Genomic DNA, 19,321 nt, shown 5'->3' with positions numbered 1-19,321 from the left:
CTATAAATGATCAGTGAAGCATTGAAGGTGAAACCGGAATGGGTTCAAGAGAGAATGGCAAGACCCATCCTGCCAATTAAGATTAATGAAAACCAGTGTTAACTTTATACCACCATATTTATTCAACCATTTAGGTTGTTTCTAATTTTTCAAGATTATAATATTATATTTTTCTTGTCCATAGAAGATAAATTTGTGGGTTGAGTAAAAATTTTTTAAAAAGTTTTCACAGTAGATGGATGTTGTCATTCCTCTTTTGCCAAGCCATTTACACACACACTACTCATGTAAAACACCTAAAATGACATCTTGTTCCTTCAATTTATAATTCTTAGGTAACTAATCAGTCTGAGCATTCTTTCATATTTCTTTTAGCCAATCATTTATCTAAAAAAGTATCTGTTCATTTCCTCCCCTTATGGAACATTCCCTCCCTGTCCCCTTCCTCCTCCATCTCATCCTTCTGGTCTTAAATACCACTTCCCTGGTTTTCTGGAAAATCCACATTAAGTCTCCTAGATCCTTTTCCTTGTGGCAGTGCGTGGTTGCATACACATCTTTGAGATTTACTTAATTTATGTGCCTCCTTCCACCTCCCCAAACGACCAACTGGGAAATTCCATAGTTGTATTGCTCCTTTACAACCCAGGACCTGATGCAGTGTCTTTAGATTCACGCCTTTGATTTGTAGTTTCTGATTAGACTTAGATCCTTGGTACTTCATATTTTCTAACTGATCCTTGCTGCTCTACTGGAAAACCATTTGTTGTTTACTTTTTTTCACTAACTGGTGGTTGGGTGCCTCACTGATTACTTACCCACCATCTAGCAGTCTCCTCTTTGTGTTTGGGTGTCCTGGTCCTCAGGCAGGAGTGAAGAGCACTCCCCTCCAGCTCTTCTTGGTCCAGCAGGCCTGCATGAACAGGAGAGCAGGTAGGCCAGGCCCCACCCTCTGGAGACGGTAGTTGTCCAGCTTACCGTAGTCTGTGTGGGCCTTTCTATACCATATCCTGGAGCACAGAGGGTGCCTCCCAGCTGTGGGGAGTTTGGATTGTGGGTGTATTACACACCCACACACCCTGAGATTGTGGCCCAATGGTTGGGCAGAGGATAGGACCATCCCACCCCAGGGACCCCACCTTCCCAGGCCATTTAAGCCTTGGAGTTTTCTAGGTGCACAGGTGCATCCTCTATGCAGTAACCCAGTGGACCCCAGCCAGACTTCCAAAGGACTAAGGGAATACTGTTGTTGGTAGCCAGTTTTGTTCTGTTTTTTAAGGGTACTATGGGCTTGAAATACAAAGTCCATAAAGGATAGCTTTTCTGTGACCTTTAAGTGTTATTTTCAATTAGGACTCAGACCGAATTGTATTCTAAAATGTCCTTTTAGTATATGCTTTGTAACAAAACTTAGAAGTACATTTAAAAAATAATAAAAAAGAGCAGAAGGCAGAAAGAAATAAAGCTACTATTTATAGATAGTATAATTTTTAACCACAAATTAGAACTGAGAAATTACTGAAAATTTAGAACATTCAGTGAGGTGGCTAGTTTCACAAATATGTAATTAAAAATAATTTTCCTATGTAACTATTAGAAAAATACAATGAAAAAATGATTTACAAAATATTATATAGAATGTACATGAAGAAAATTAGAAAAATTTGCTCATGAATATAATACTCTTAATAATGAAAAGGCATGTTTCTAAGATGTGAAACAAAATTTGTGACATTAACTATTTTTCCCAAATAGTTTAAAGGATTAACCAATACAATCAAAATATAAATGTAAAACTTTAGGAAATGTAGAAAGAGCAGAACTGATCAAGAATCCTTAAAATAACACATAAAAAAAAAGATGGCGGTGAGAGAGACAGAGGCTTCCTCCTAAAACTGGATACAATTAGAAAATATAGTTAGTGCAAATAATCCTGAGAGAGAAACAGGAAAGAGGACGGTGCCAAACTGCACACACCTGGAGAAAAGAGCAAACCTCACTCAACGGGGTAACGTACCAGGGCTGTGGCTCGGTGGGACCCAACCCCTCCCCCAACCCCAGCTGACGGGCAGGAGGAAGAGAAACCGAGCAGGGAGGCCTGGGAGTGCTGAATACCTAGCTCCGGAGATCTGCGCTGGGCGCACAAACCTACATTTCATGGTGCTTTCATCATACTCTTCTGATTACGGGGTTGGAAAGCTGGACAGGCAGTTTCTGGGGAGACTGGGATTCCAGCCACTTATGGAAAGCAGGGATCCATATCTGGCTGCTCTGGGACAAAAGCTTATCCCTGTGTGACTGGCCCACTGGCACAGGCAGTGGAGACAGGCACAGCAGCCAGGAAGTGGGGAACAGCTTTCCTCCCCTCAGGCACCAACACCACTTCCCTGCAACCCCCAACATTCCTTCAGGGCCTGAGCAGCTCCAGAATAGAGCTTCTGGACACTAGAGGGTGCCATATACAAATATGAAATGCCAAAGGAAACTGGTCCAGAGTAAAATTATTAATATAACTCCAGAGAAAGATTTAAATGATATGGACCTTGTGACTCTCCCTGAAAGGGAGTTCAAAATAAAAATCATCAATATGCTAATGGAGGTACGGAAAGACATCCAAGAACTCAGGAATGAATTCAGGTCAGAGATCCAATCGTTGAAGAGCACGATGGAGGGTATTATTAAAAGCAGGTTGGATACAGTGGAGGTGATAAATGAAATGGAAACTAGAGAAGAGGAATACAAAGAAGCTGAGGCACAGAGAGAAAAAAGGATCTCTAAGAATCAAAGAATATTGAGAACTGTGTGACCAATCCAAATGGAACAACAGTCACATTATAGGGATACCAGAAGAAGAGAGAGAAAAAGGGGTAGAAAGTGTCTTTGAGGTAGTTGCTGAAAACTTCCCCAATCTGGGGAAGTAGATAGTCTCCCAGGCCATGGAGGTGCACAGATCTCCCAACATAAGGGACCCAAGGAAGACAACACCAAGACATATAATCATTAAAATGGCAAAGATCAAGGATAAGGACAGACTGTTAAAAGCAGCCAGAGAGAGAAATGAGCTCACATATAAAGGGAAGCCTATCAGGCTATCATTAGGCTTCTCAGCAGAAACCTTACAGGCCAGAAGGGAGTGGCAGGATTTATTTAATGCAATGAAGCAGAAAGGCCTCGAACCACAAATACTTTATCTGGCAAGATTATCATTTAAATTTGAAGGAGGGATTAAACGATTTCCAGATAAGCAAAAGCTGAGAGGATTTACCTTTCACAAACCATCTTTACAGTCTATTTTGGAGGGATTGCTATAGATGGAAGTGTTCCTAAGGTTTAATAGCTGTCACAAGAGGTAATAAAACCACAGTAAAGAAAGTAGAAGAGCTAATTACTAAGCAAATACAAAATCAAATTAACTATGCCCAAAGTCAATCAAGGGATAGACAAAAAGTACAGAATATGATACCTAATATATAAAGAATGGAGGAGGAAGAAAAAGAAGGAGAAACAGAAAAGAACCTTTAGGTTGTGTTTGTAACAGCATACTGAGTTAAGTTAGACTCTTAGATAGTAAGGAAATTAACCTTGAACCTTTGGTAACCACGAATCTAAAGCCTGCAATGGCAATAAGTACATACCTATCAATAATCACCCTAAAGTATACACATTCTTCTCAAGTGCACATGGAACATTTTCCAGAATAGACCACATACTAGACCACAAAAAGAACCTCACTAAATTAAAAAAGATTGAAACTCTACCAACTTTTCAGACCACAAAGGTATAAAACTAGAAATAAATTGTACAAAGAAAGCAAAAAGGCCCACAAACACATGGAGGCTTAACAACATGCTCCTAAATAATCAATGGATCAACAAACAAATTATAATAGAGATCAAGGAATATATGGAAACAAATGACAGCAACAACACAAAGCCCCAACTTCTGTGGGATGCAGCAAAAGCAGTCTTAAGAGGAAAGTATACAGCAATCCAGGCATACTTGAAGAAGGAAGAACAATCCCAAATGAATAGTCTAACATCACAATTATTGATATTGGAAAAAGAACAAATGAGGCCTAAAGTCAACAGAAGGAAGGACATAATAAAGACCAGAGAAGAAATAAATAAAATTGAGAAGAATAAAATAGAAAAAAATCAATGAAACCAAGAGCTGCTTCTCTGAGAAAATAAACAAAATAGAGAAGCCTCTAGTCAAACTTATTAAGAGAAAAAGAGAATCAACACACATCAACAGAATCAGAAACGAGAAAGGAAAAATCACGACGGACCCCACAGAAATACAAAGAATTATTAGAGAATACTATGAAAACCTATATGCTAACAAGCTGGAAAACCTAGGAGAAATGGACAACTTCCTAGAGAAATATAAACTTCCAAGACTGACCAAGGAAGAAACACAAAATTTAAACAAACCAATTATGAGCAAAGAAATTGAAGCGGTAATCAAAAAAGTACCCAAGAACAAAACCCCTGGGCCAGATGGATTTACCTTGGAATTTTATCAGACATACAGAGAAGACATAATACCCATTCTCCTTAAAGTTTTCCAAAAAATAGAAGAGGAGGGAATACTCCCAAACTCATTCTATGAAGCCAACATCACCCTAATACCAAAACCAGGCAAAGACCCCCACCAAAAAGAAAACTACAGACCAATATCCCTGATGAACGTAGATGCAAAAATACTTAACAAAATATTAGCAAACCGAATTAAAAAATACATCAAAAGGATCATACACCATGACCAAGTGGGATTCATCCCAGGGATGCAAGGATGGTATAACATTCGAAAGTCCATCAACATCATACACCACATAAACAAAAAGGACAAAAACCACATGTTCATTTCCCTTGATGCTGAAAAAGCATTCAACAAAATTTAACATCCATTCATGATAAAAACTCTAAGCAATATGGGTATAGAGGGCAAGTACCTCAACATAATAAAGGCCATATATGATAAACCCACAGCCAACATCATACTGAACAGCGAGGTGAAAGCTTTTCCTCTGCGATCGGGAACAAGACAGGGATGCCCACTCTCCCCACTGTTATTTAACATAGTACAGGAGATCCTAGCCATGGCAATTAGACAAAACAAAGAAATACAAGGAATCCAGATTGGTAAAGTAAAACTGTCACTATTTGCATATGACATGATATTGTACATAAAAACCCTAAAGACTCCACTCCAAAACTACTAGAACTGATATCAGAATACAGCAAAGTTGCAGGATACAAAATTAACACACAGAAATCTGTGGCTTCCCTGTACACTAACAATGAACTAATAGAAAGAGAAATCAGGAAAACAATTCCATTCACAATTGCATCAAAAAGAATAAAATACTTAGGAATAAATTTAACCAAGGAAGTGAAAGACCTATATCCTGAAAACTACAAGACACTCTTAAGAGAAATTAAAGAGGACACTAACAAATGGAAACTCATCCCATGCTCTTGGCTATGAAGAATTAATATAGTCAAAATGGCCATCCTCCCCAAAGCAATATAGAGATTTGATGCAATCCCTATCAAATTACCAACAGCATTCTTCAACAAACTAGAACAAATAGTTCAAAAATTCATATGGAAACACCAAAGACCCCGAATAGCCAAAGCAATCCTGAGAAGGAAGAATAAAGTGGGGGGGGGGATCTTGCTCCCCAACTTAAAGCTCTACTACAAAGCCACAGTAATCAAGACAGTTTGGTACTGGCACAAGAACAGAGCCACAGACCAGTGGAACAGAATAGGGACTCCAGACATTAACCCAAACATATATGGTCAATTAATATTCGATAAAGGAGCCATGGACATACAATGGGGAAATGACAGTCTCTTCAACAGATGGTGCTGGCAAAACTGGACAGCTACATGTAAGAGAATGAAACTGGATCACTGTCTAACCCCATACACAAAAGTAAATTCAAAATGGATCAAAGACCTGAATGTAAGTCATGAAACCATAACACTCTTAGAAAAAAACATAGGCAAAAATCTCTTGGGACATAAACACAGGCGACTTCTTCATGAACATATCTCCCCGGGCAAGGGAAACAATAGCAAAAATGAACAAGTGGGACTATATCAAGCTGAAAAGCTTCTGTACAGCAAAGGACACCATCAATAGAAAAGGTACCCTACAGTATGGGAGAATATATTCATAAATGACAGATCCGATAAAGGGTTGACATCCAAAATACATAAAGAGTTCATGCACCTCAACAAACAAAAAGCAAATAATCCAATTAAAAAATGGGCAGAGGAGCTGGACAGTTCTCCAAAGAAATTCAGATGGCCGACACATGATAAGATGCTCCACTTCACCAGTCATCAGAGAAATGCAAATTAAAACCACAATGAGATATCACCTCACAGCAGTAAGGATCGCCACCATCCAAAAGACAAACAACAAATGTTGGCAAGGTTGTGGAGAAAGGGGAACTCTCCTACACTGCTGGTAGGAATGTAAATTAGTTCAACCATTGTGGAAAGCAGTATGGAGGTTCCTCAAAAAGCTCAAAATAGAAATACCATTTGACCCAGGAATTCCAGTTCTAGGAATTTACCGAGAATGCAGCAGCCCAGTTTGAAAAAGACAGATGCACCCCTTTGTTTATCACAGCACTATTTACAATAGCCAAGAAATGGAAGCAACCTAAGTGTCCATCAGGAAATGAATGGATAAAGATGTGGTACATACACACAATGGAGTATTATTCAGTCGTAAGAAAACAAATCCTACCATTTGCAACAACATGGATGGAGCTAGAAGGTATTATGCTCAGTGAAATAAGCCAGGTGGAGAAAGACAAGTACCACATGATTTCAATCATATGTGGAGTATAAGAACAAAGAGAAACTGAAGGAACAAAACAGCAGCAGAATCACAGAACCCAAGAATGGACTAACAGTTACCAAAGGGAAAGGGACTGGGGACAATGGGTGGGAAGGGAGGGATAAGGGCAGGGAAAAAGGGGGCCTTACGATTAGCATGTATAATGTCAGGGGGGGCATGGGGAGGGCTGTATAACAGAGAGAAGACAAGGAATGATTCTACAGCATCTTACACTGATGGACAGTGACTGTAATGGGGTGGGGGGGTGACTTGGTGAAGAGGGGAGTCTAGTAAACATAATGTTCTTCATGTAATTGTAGATTAATGATAATAAAATGCATTAAAAAAAATCACACATCACAGGTAAGACCTGTGAAGGCACCACTGGACAGACAAGTCAAGCAAGTCTGGATATCAAGGAGGCCAAAGAGAACAAAGATCCACTATAATGAAGACACGAATCCCTTCTCTTGAGGGGCCATGTGAGCTAGCCACTGGTGACATAATTTCTAAAAATAAAACATTTTGCTTCTGAGGTAGTGACCACCCATTCAAAGGTCTGATGACTGCTTAGAGGGGAATTAAACATATGGTAAGGTTATTGACAAGCCATGGATTCAAGCCAAAATCTCTTCCTCTCAGGCTTTTGGGTTTCTTTCCTAGTAGGTGTTCTTCTTGGCTCAGCAATGGGACAAGACTCTGAAGAGCTTCTCCAGTGGTGGGGCCGGGTGGCCAGGCCTGAGCAACCCAAACTTCTTTTGGCAAGGGAAAGGCATGTGAGAGCTGTCTGGGCATTTAGTAGCTGAGCAAAATACAGTAAGAACAGCAGTCACTTTTAAATCATGTTGTGAAAAGGATTTCTGTAAAAGTCACTTTTTACCACAAAATGTAAAGGTTATTGAAAGTGTTTGCTTCAATCACAAATGAGAGCAAGTCTTCAACATTCAATTGCTGTATTTTCCTATATTCCAAAGTAAACAATCTCTTTCAACACTCAAGCTTCAACAGGGTGTTCTTAGAGGGTTATATGAATTGCCAACAGAAGCTGTTGGCTTAATCAATCAGTAGTTTGATTCTCTCAGGGAAACTCAGTTCCAGATAAGGATCTTTGCATTATTTCTCTTAAGTGTGAATTCCTAAGCCATTTTTGGGAAAGGGATCTATGACCTGTACATTGTTCTATAAATTCACAAAATAAAGTTCCTTAGTCCAGAATGCCTGGATGCTAACTGAGGTATAGCCCTTGAGGATGTTTTTTCCTGTGAAATTCTAAAAATTTGAGGTTTTAGCCAAGATGGTATTGATCCCATTTTGGCTTAATGAGGTTTTCACATATCTCTATCTTTTCTGACAGCCTGTGCATTTAGAATTCCTTATAACACCCTTCAGGTTGAAGCAGGACCATCAGACCTTTCCTGATCCCACTTCTGCTTTCGGGTCTTACGTGACGAGTGGATTTTTTCATGCCGGGTACAGTTCGACATCCGACCAAATCTTCTTCCACATTTTTTGCAACCATATGGCCTCTTAGCACCATGACTCTGCAGATGAAGCACATATTCTTTATTCTTTGGGAAGGTTTTCCCACACTCTGGACACTTAAATATCTTCTCCCTTATATGGATTCCTTCATGGCGACTCCGATGAGAATTCTGACGAAAATTTTTCCCACACCGAGAACATGAATAAGGTTTCTCTCCTGTATGGATTCGTTCATGTTTATTAAGGTTTGTTTTATGATTGAAGCTTTTCCCACAGTGACTACAGTCGTAGGGTTTTTCTCCAGTGTGAGTCCTCTGGTGGGAAATAAGGTAAGAACTTTCATTGAACTGTTTCCCACACAGTGGACAAGTGTACCATCTTCTTGTTCTCTGATTGCAGGTAAGTGCAATAACATTGATATCCACATATTTTGAGAGTTCCTCTAATGGAGCATCATTTTCAATGGTAACTAGAAGATTTCTCATTTTCCTTTTCTTTGGGATGGATATGTCTTCTTTATGGCAATCTGGAGGTTGCTCAGAGACCATGGAACAATCCATTTCATTACAATCTAAAGATTTTTCTCCATGATCATCATTCTCTACAAGTTCTTTCTGAAAATCTTCGCCCTCAGGATTTATGTCATTGACTGTTGAGACAAAGAGAGAATTTATTGACCTTTGAGGGATATGACACCAGGTGGGAAAAAAACAAGTCAGATTTTTCATGAAACAATAACCTTGAAAGTAAGAAATATGAGGACTGGTAGATAATTGCTGTGAACACTCCTTTTCCACTCTTACTGAGTGTGTAATATATGACCGATAACTCTTCCATACCCACAATGTAAGCACACAGTCCTTTTTTTACTTTTTTTTAAAAAATTAAATGAGTGGGACTACATATCTTTGTTTTCTACATGAGCACCAGTCACTCACTCCACAAGTTCATACTGGCCTTATATTTTTCTGGACTCATACTGTGTAGAGCACTGAGCTAAGGCCCAGGGGATGAAGGGCCTAAACACTAAAGGGTGTCACTAGTAATCTCTAGGAGGCTAGCAGGTACATGGTAAGATGAATTACTTCCAGGTTTTGACTACATTAAATATTACAATTTTATGGCATTAGATAATATGACACCCTGTTTTGTGAAAAACTGGACACAAATGACCAAAAATAAAGAAGGCATAGCATATTACATAATTTGTTGATTATTATTTGGGCATTAAAGTTTTTACTACTACCTATTAAAAAAAACCTGTGGTAGAGGTCAGCAGTGATCTTTTTGGGGAAGGTAATGGAGTAGCAACTGGGCAGGGGATATAAGGGATTTCTGAGGTGCTAAGAATATTCAATTTTGGGTGGTAACTAGGCAAATGCATATATTTTGTGAAAATCTGAATTGTACTCTTATGATTTGTTGACTTCTCTGTATTTATATTATACTTCCAAAAAAAAGTCTGTGTAAAATAATGGATTATAAAGACTAGGTAAAACTAAGTGAAAAGAAAACTATGATATGAACAGGTGGGATGACAAGGGACCCCTAAACTGGGCAACATACTAGAATAAAATAAAGGGTTAAATCAACCACTTAGCTGTGTGGCTGATCCTGAAGGTGGAATGTGACTCTCTGCTGGAGTTAGCAGTTTCATACCAACAGAATTTTTTGTTTTCAAGTATTTGTTTTAATTATTCCCTTATGATAATGAAAATGCTAGCTCAAAGCATACACCAATTTTCACCATAGCTCTTGAGAGGAACTGCCATACTTCTTTCCAAAGAAGCTGTACCAATTTCAATACAACCATCAACATGTGGATACCAATTTCCCAATCTTGCCAGCATTAGATATTATTTAAAATACTGAGTTGGTTTAAAATGGTTTCTTAATGTAGCTTTACTTTGCCACTTTGATTACTGCAAACCAGAAACTTATCCATTGGGCTCAGACTTTCATAAATAAAATAAGTTTTATGTATTATAAATATTAATTACTTTATCCCTATCAATATATTTTTTAATTGAAGCCTTCCTTTATGATAACTGTATAACTTAAAACCAGAAAAAAGACTAGTCTTTCAAAATCTGAAAAATTTCTATTCTGTTTTTCTGGCCATTCTTTTATGATTTATTCTATAGTTAGCTCTATACATCTGGAATTTAGTATCATGCTGTGTTACTACTGTTTGTAACATGCCTAATACTGGTAAAACTAGCCAGAATACCTTCTTCTACCTTTCAAAAAACCTCTGACTATTTGCAGTATAAATAAATTTTGAAGGTAATAATATCTTGAAATGATTTTAAGCTTTCCTTTCCCCAGATTTCTCTCCAATATTTAAGAATCTTCTTTTATATTTACCAGTAAAATATCTCTAGTTCACTTGTATTTTATAGCCATTCTGAATGAGAACTTACATTCATGATTAAAAATATTATTGTATATTTACTCCCCATCTACCTACTTTATCACGTTTTGGTTCTCTCCATTTCTAATATTTGTTCTTAACCCCTTTTTCTTATCTTCTTGCAGAAGATAAGAAATGATATTAATAGTGATAAGTTAATGATATTAATAGTGATAGGTTTATTTTCTTCTCAGTTTTAAGAAGAAACCAGTGTTTTATGAATGATTATAAATGTTAGGTTATATTAAAGGGCTAAATGTTTTGAGGACATTTAATTGACAATCATGCTTTGTCTTATTTTCCTGAAGAGTCAAAGGAATATATTTCATATTCCTTTAGTGCACTAATTTTTAAAATAAAAAAACTTTTAGTAACTAATATATTTAAATGGCTCAAGTCAAAACATGAAAATGTATACACTGAGATTACTCCAATCCCTGTCCCCATCTATTCTATTCATCCCAGACAGGTATTTTACTAGTTTTTTATTCTTCTTTATTTATTTCTTCTTTAGGCAACAATACATTTTTCCCCCTCCCCCTTTCTTTTATAAAAGGTACTACAATGTTTATTTCTTCTACTTAGTTAATTTCAGCTGCTATATTCCAATGCATAGAAATTACATTATGATGTGTAGACACACCATGTTCAGTCAGTACCCTACAGATACTTGGACTGTCAATCTTGTGTTTTTACCAACAATACCACAACTAATAACCTTGTTTGTACATTATCTTGAATGTGTGCTATTCCTGTTATCTGTAGGTCAGATTCCCAGAAGTGAGACTGCTGGATCAAAGAGTAAATATATCTGCAATATGGGTAATTACAGATTCACATATACAGGAACTGTCCCATTCTGCATACCCACCAGCAATACACCTCGCTCTCAGTTATCTCAACAAATGTGTCAGGTTTCTGATTTCTGAACCTTTGAGTCTTAATTAGGAAGGCCTTCCTAGCTCATGGTTATAAAGGAATTATCTTATTTTGTTTTTTAACATTTAAATTATTTAGGAGGCCTTCAGGGACAATGGTGGAATAGAGAGAGCCTGAATCCACCTTCTCCCACTTAACACACAGGGCATTTCACCCTGAAAAATGGAGACTGAAGTAACACCTTCTGTATGAGGGACAGAAAGATAAAATTTTTAAAAAGCCCCAACAGCAGGAGAGACAGACACATAGGCCTTCACCAGATCCTCCTTCTGGAGAATCAACAAGACATGCCCTTGATTCTGTAAGTCCAGGAGCAGAGGTGATCTGGATAGAAAAGAAAAATTTTGTGAAGTGATTGACGGTGAGATAACAGAAAAGTTGTCAAAAGGTTCAAGATACAGTACCCAAAGTCAGTGCTGGAAATGTGCCTACATCCCACCAGATCAGAACAAATTTCTAGCTATTTAGTAAAAGAAATTTAAAAAATGGTAAGACCGAATGCTGACAAGGGTGGAATGAAACTGGTATTTTGTTGGTATACCCTAAGTTGACCTCAATGCTTTGGATAATTTTAGCATTATGTTTCAAAGACCATAAAACTGTTCCTACCCTTTGAAGCAATGGTACACCTGTGGGTTCATCTTTACATAACTAAATTATGGGGAAAACAACATACAGAAAGGTGTCTGTAGCAGACATATTTGTAATAGAGAGAAAACCATCCCCACTCATGTATCATACTAAGGGGATAGTTTAGAATTGTGGTATATTCTCTTGACAGAACATAACTTTTACTTTAAAAATCATAAGTTTAATGGCTCTATAGAAGGGTAAAAAAGGGTGATATGATAAATGAAAAGGACAGGGTACAAAATTATAAATATATACTATGACTATGCCTTTGTAAAACACATATTGGAGAAAAATCTAGGACATCTACAAAAATACTCCCTGTTACTGGCTAAATTTGAAATAGTCATTCTTTCTGGAAGCTGGCACTAAAAGAGATTTTTTGTTCTAGCTGTATCTTCCTCTCATGTAATTGTTTTTGCAGTGAGTATACACTGCTTCTATAATGACAGAAAAAAGATATACTCTTTAAAATTTGTTGTGAGGACAGTGATATTCCAAGTGTCAAGATTCTTTTTCTTTATTCTCCAAATGTTTGTTAATGATGATGTATTACTTTTATTATTTAAAAAACTCTATCTCAAAAGGTTCAATAAAAAATTTATTTTTATTGAAAAAAATTTTTTTTAAGTTAATACTTTGATCCATTTGCAGTTTTTCTTGGTGTGCAAAGGCAGGCATAATTCACCCAACAGGTACTGAGTTGTCCTAACACTTTTAATCAATTCGCTCTTTACCTGACTGACTGGATCCAAGTTCATCACAAACTAAAATCCCCATGTGTATTTGAGGCTATCTCTGGACTTTTTATTCTATCCCACTGGTCTGTCTGCTCACATGCCAGTGTTTTCATTAATCAGGCTTTAGTGGCTGCTTTAATACCCAAGAGGGCTGGACCCACCCTGCCCCACTGCTCTTCTCAATTTTCCTGGTTACTTGTATTTTTCATTTGAATTTGAGATCAGACTGTCTAGTTCCAGGGGAAAAAATCATTTTGGTATTGTTAAAGGGACTAATTGAATTCATAAATCAACTTGGGAAGAACTGACCTTTTTATGCAAACTCTTCCTAGCCATTCATTCAAATCTACTTCTGTGTCCTATAGAAGTATTTTAAAGTTTTTCTTAAAATTTTTGCACATTTCTTAATTTATTAGGTGTTTAGAAATCTTTTTTATTTTGTATTTTCTAAATGATTGTTTGCATATATGAAAGTTAATGACTTATGTATAATAATTTACATCCCATTGCCTTACTGAAAGCTCTTATTTGTAGTAAGTTTTCAGATATTCTCTAGGGTTTTCCAGCTATACAAGAAGTAGATGTATTTTTATCTTTCTCTTAAATTCTCATATATCTCATTTCTTTCTCATTTAACCGTAAGGGCTAATACCTGAAGCACAATGTTAAACAGTGGTGACGTGGGCTTCATGTTTTATCCTGATTGTTAGTGGGGCTGCCTCCCGGGGTTCCCTGATGAAGATGAAGCTGGCTGAAAGGGTAAGCACCCCATTAAGAAAGTATCGTTAATGACTATTTCGTTAAGCCTTCTAATGAGGGGGTTTGTCTTCTGTCAAATATCTTTTAAGTAACTATGAAAATGATCCTAGGATTTTCCTCCTTTTTACCACAAGATTTTTTTTGCATTCCTGGAATAAACCTTAATTGGTCATGACAGTTTTTATCAGGTTGTGGTACCTTTGTTATATTAATTTCATAAAAAGAATTTGGAAACTTTATCTTTTTCTACACTCTGGAAGTTTTCACAGCATATTAAATTGTCTAATTTTTAAAGATTTACAAGGATTTTCTTGAAAAACTGAGGGTGGTCATTTTTCTTGGTGCAGAGCTAATTTTTTTTGACAATTTCAATTTCCTCTACAGAAACTTGTGTTCAAATCTTACTACTCTTTAGTTTCCTGTTTTCTAGTTTTAACTTACTGATTACTAATTTTGTATTAATATACTTTTTCTTTTATCTTGTTGTTTTCCTAACATTGATCCAGAAGCTTACTTTCATTTTTCTAAAGTATACATGTTTTTATAGCCAGGAATTTTCTGAGTACCAATATATGTTATACCATAAATTCTGATACCTAGTGTTTTCTAGGAAAATTATTCAATTTTAATTTGTATTTCCCCTTTGACCTGAAGTTACTGGATAGTTTTAAAATTTCCAGGTGGAAAAACCTTTTTCATGATTTCATTACTAATTTCTAGTTGGATTGCATTACGATAGGTCCTCTTGTATTATTTGTTTTTTGGGATCTACTGAATCTATCTTTCTTGCATATGTAGTCAATTTGCATCAATCTTGAAAATCTATATACCACAGAAGAGGACAGATATGACCCTAAGAACTACTTCAGAGAATTTAAATGTTCTACATTTTCAAGTGTTTTCATGTGGTTCATTTGGACTGTGAGACACACATTCTGTCCTCCTGTGTCAAGAATTTTCCTTTGATTCCTGTCTGCTCAGGGTTCATTCCCTTCCATTTTTCCTTTACAAATTGATCAAATGGTACTACTGGAATACTGGCTGTATGCTAATGATACCCAAATCTCTAACATCATTACATCTAACTTCTAATATCCCATGTCCAAGTACCCAGAAAATAATTTCATTTTATTTCCTGCCATGGATTCAATTTCATCTCAAATCAAACTCATCTTCTTCCCAACTCTGCCCCTGGGTCCAAATCCTGTCTCAACCTCATCATAGCTCTTTATAGCTATAATGGTTTTGTACTGCTTGTCTTTCTGTGTGAATGACTTATCTTGCAAAACAAATTGGAAGCCCTTGGAGGGCAGGAATGGGGACATTATAAATCTTTTTTTACCAGCTGAATATCAAGTCTAGAACTCAACCCCACCTAAGGAAAAAGCAGTAATATTTATGAAATGTTGGTGAAGGACTCTACGCTTAAATCATCAGCTTTAGGGTGTGAGGGAGGGAAAAAGAAGAGAGTGCGGACTGGGTCTCAGGGCTTAGGGGGCATGGCCCAAGTGCTTCTGGAGCTGGCAACATACCCACCAACAAAAATGCTAGCTTTGCCCAAGACCAAGGAAAAACTCAGTCATAAATCTGATTTGTTCATACTTTCCCCCCAAATAAGGAGAATATTACATAGAAAAATCTATGGGAAATTAACCAGGGCCATTACGTACCATTACCCTGACCATGACCATACAGTGTGCGACAACTACAGAGTTCATTAATCATGGATTTTTGTCACTCCGGGCAACTCAAAAAATCCACTCACTGCTCTGCTTCATTTTCAGAAGCAAAGAGCCCTGAAGACAAGGTAAAAAGTATTAGGCAACCAGAAAAACAACTTTTAAGGGCCCCTGACTCTAAGGTAGCAGCGTATTTCTAGAGAAAAGCTGAAGCATCTCTAAGCAGCTTCCAGAGAAACTGCCGCCCAACAGTTCATATGTAGCGCTGAGGACACTTGTTAACCAGTACTGGGAAATGAGTACGAAGGAGGAAGTCCCCATTCACTGACCGCAGAGGGCAGTCCCTGATAAAACGAGAAATGCAGCAGGGAGGCAGGACAGCTTTGGGCCAGGACTGCAGACTCTGATGTTAGATTCCCTGAATGCAAATCCCTGCTCTCCTATATACTGCAGTGCCACCTTCGGCTAATTTCTTAACTTTTCTCTGCCCCAATTCCATCATCTGTACAACAGTAGTAATTCCTATATCCCACAGAACTGCTGTGAGCATTACATGAGATCCTAAATGCATGCAAAGTACTTAGACTGGTGCCTAGCGCATAATGGCCCACAAATGTTTAAGAAGGGCCAGACATTATTTCCAACAATGGCAGAACATATTTTTACTTTCACTAGTAGGCTTCACAGCTATTGAACATCAAGGAAAAAAAAAAGACTTAAAAGAGTCACATGTTCAACAAATCTTAATTTAAAATTTACCCACGGGAGAACAGCACTGGGTTCAGAAAAAGTCTGTTTTCTGCCTGAATGTTTGATGTTAGTACATTAGCAGGAGGCTTTGTTTACCAAGAGAAGTCCCCTCCACCCTTGCAATTCCCAAGATACAGGGGAAATTCCCTCCATAGCTGGCAGGCTCTGCTCCATGTAAGAAACAAAACTGAAATGTATGTGTGATTTGATGATGTGAATAGAAAGTCTGAGATGAAGGAGAAAAGCATGCTTTTCCTGCAGCATTCAATCTCAACAAAGGACTTGATTTCTTACCCAGTAACTTCATCTCCCCAACACTGCCTTCTTCTTTCTCTGAGGTGGGCTGTTGAGCAGGTTCCAGGCTTATACATTCTTCTTGAGAGTAAAATACATTCAAATCCTCCAAGACCACCAGCTCCTAAAAGAGCAACAGACCCCCTTCCTCTTAGTAACAGAGGTTCCTTGACAGCCCTGCTGGTAAAAAGACTGAGACCCAAAGGTCAGGGAAGGTTTGGCAACAGGCATCTGTACATTTCATGCAGATACAGCACAGATGGGAAAGAGGGGCCAGAGGAAAAGAAGACAAGTGTGCAAGAAGGCAGTGAAAAATGAACCCATTCTCTCGGCTGACCCCCAAGAGTGTGTTCTTATCCCTGGGCTGCAAGAGCAGAGAAGGTGATGCATTCAAACAATGAATAGGAAACCTGAACCCACCTCTGGCTCAGCCTTCAAAAAGAGAGAAACTATTTGCTGTTTCTGCTGGATTCCTTCTTTGGACAGAAGCCTCACTAAGGGACGAGGCTGCCCTGGGGGAAGAGGACAGAGTAGTTAATGGAAAGATCAGTGACTCTAATATGGAGGCTCTACCCATACCTTGAAGCCAGACTGTTCACACAGCCTCCTTTGGCAGGCAACTCCTGTTTTTTTCTGCTCCTGAGAGCCCAGTCAGAAGTTAAGCCATAACTACAGGGTCTTGAACCTACATGGGATCTCCTCATGAAAAAAATGAGTACCTTTTCAAATTTTCATTACTACTAAAGAGACTGGGGAAAGTAAATTCAGAAGATGTCCACAAGCACAAATTCCTCAAATTCCACATAAACGGAAGCCAATTCAGTAATTCACCCATATTGCTTACTCCTAAAAATTTCTCCGACTCCCCTCTGAAGGGGTAAAAATGACACCATAGAAAAGATGCAGTATTTATTCTGTGGCTTTACACACACCATTCCAGAAAACCATTCAAGCTTCAGTTTGAAAAGAAATACTCCCTTTCCCCAACATGTTATCAGAATCAACTCCTTTTTTCAATACCCACCACCCCAACTTGACTTCATTACCGACATGGAAGTCTATCTCAGCTCCCAGAAGCATCTCCTCCAATTCTAGTTTTTACCTCTGTTCCGAAAGTTTGCGCTCACATCCTTCATAATAACCAGGGTCTCCCTGACTTTCTTATTGGGCTGGTTCAGGCTTGACTTGGGTAAGAAGGTGAGGAAGTGCTCCAGAACCAGCTGATGGATGGTCTTGGGCCCACTTGTAGCATCTCGATGTAGGTCTTGGCTCAGCCTGGAGTCTGGAGGAACTCTCAGTATAAAGGACCGCTTTGACTTGAGACGCATGGGAACCACTTTTGCAGCCATTGTGCCTTGAATCACACACCACACTCGTTTCTGAAGAGCTCTGAGAGTCACCTCTTACTGAAGGAAATTTGTCATACAGCCAAGCTGCAGGCGACAGAACAATGGGTTACCCACAAGTTCCGTCAGGGCACGTCTGCACTCCAATATGCGTCTTACTTAGTGAGGCCATATGAGATCCCAATCAGAAAAGGCGAGGTAAGCTGGGGTAGGGAACTCAGAACTGAAAGGGAAGGTCCCTGAACTGGGTATTCTCAGCAAGACCTGAAAGATCTTGAGAATAAAGTCGGAGGATATCCAAACCCAAAGGGCCAAACGGAAGGAGCAGAGGTAGCCATCAGAAGACCAGGGCCATCCTCCTGAGAAACGTGAAGTGCAATTTCCACTGGGGAGAGCAGTTTAACCATACTGGTGGAAACAGCAATGGGTTAGAAGGCGGGAAATCTAAGGTCCAACACCGAGGGCATCTGCTTAGAAGTCTGCCAAGTGACTGAATGTGGCCTCCGTTGCCCTTTAAGGGGTGGGTGAATGGCTCAAAGAGCAAACGCAAGGCCGCATGCGGTGTCCACGCAAGCCCCGCCAACTCCTTTCCGCCGTCAAAGCCGTGTTGAGAGCGGCCCGGCAGCCCGGTAGGATCCACTCTGGAGCCTCTACCCCCGGCCAAGAGGCCCCTTTACCGCCACCGGCAACACTGAGGCGCGTTCCCGGCTCCCTATCCGGCCAAGCTCCTCCAGCAGCCGACTTCGCTCCGCTCCCCAGAGGCCACCTCGGCCTGGTTCCGCCCTCGCGGGCTCCTCACCTCTCGGCGGCTCTGCGACCCCGGGCCGCTCGCTGGGGACCGCCAGGAGACACAGGCTCGAGGAGAGACCGGGAAATTGGGAGCGAGATGCCGACCCCTCCCCTCGCCCTTCCGAGTGTCCTCACAGGCCGCAGGCGACGATTGGAGGGCGCCTCCTTCAGTTGAGGAGGACGGCGGGGGCGCGGTGCCTTCTGGGAGGCCGAGCGCCTTGATCGCCGTGACATCACACCCGGTGCCTCGCTTCCGGTGCGAAAGCCTGGTCTCCCCGCTTGGAGCGGGCAGTCCGCACCTGAGAAGGCGAGGCTCGAGGGCGACTGGCGGAACGCCCCGGGCCAGAGGGAGGCCACGCTGGTGGCAGGCGCTCTCTTTGTGGCGCTGCTTGGGACACAGACATCAGAAGGCCAACTCCCGCTCTGCATGTCGGGCTGGCACCACACCAGGTAGGACTAGGCTGCTCCTGAGCCTGCTGGGAAATGTATTTCGGCTCCGAACAGGCAATGAGGGGCCGCTAGGCGCGGTGTAAGGGGGCGGGGCAAGTCCGAGGCTCGCCCGGCAGTGGGCTGTCTTCCCGACCGGAAGATCTGACCGGAGTCACGGCTGTTTCCGCCACAGCGTCCCGTTTGGGTCGC

General features: G+C 39.7%; 2 protein-coding genes across 4 annotated transcripts in view; one reads left to right on the top strand and one right to left on the bottom strand.

The window, feature by feature from the left end:
• LOC108394851 (olfactory receptor 1f45-like) overlaps positions 1-16,539 on the top strand; it is a 38,485-nt gene extending 21,946 nt beyond the window's left edge. Inside the window, exon 2 of the transcript XR_012121920.1 lies at positions 13,709-16,539. The gene's annotated coding sequence lies outside the window, so the exon portion shown is untranslated. The remainder of the gene's footprint in view (positions 1-13,708) is intronic.
• The window catches only part of ZNF200 (zinc finger protein 200), a 37,423-nt gene extending 18,546 nt beyond the window's left edge, over positions 1-18,877 (bottom strand). Inside the window, exons 1-5 of one of the 3 annotated variants that reach the window (XM_017660229.3) lie at positions 18,693-18,875; positions 17,650-17,980; positions 16,968-17,059; positions 16,548-16,671; positions 7,691-8,992 (exon numbers count right to left, since the gene is read on the bottom strand). In XM_017660229.3, coding sequence (XP_017515718.1) covers positions 8,247-8,992; positions 16,548-16,671; positions 16,968-17,059; positions 17,650-17,896 — 1,209 coding nt within the window. In that variant the 5' untranslated portion in view covers positions 17,897-17,980; positions 18,693-18,875 and the 3' untranslated portion in view covers positions 7,691-8,246. Of the gene's footprint in view, positions 1-818; positions 914-7,690; positions 8,993-16,547; positions 16,672-16,967; positions 17,060-17,649; positions 17,981-18,692 lie in introns of those variants that run through there. The other 2 variants (XM_073214628.1, XM_073214627.1) reach the window with 2 other exon arrangements.
• Between the last annotated feature and the right edge of the window lie 444 nt (positions 18,878-19,321).

This window comes from Manis javanica, chromosome 10, assembly GCF_040802235.1.
Source record: "Manis javanica isolate MJ-LG chromosome 10, MJ_LKY, whole genome shotgun sequence".
Taxonomy (NCBI): domain Eukaryota; kingdom Metazoa; phylum Chordata; class Mammalia; order Pholidota; family Manidae; genus Manis; species Manis javanica.
This window is presented reverse-complemented; position numbering and strand designations above follow the sequence as displayed.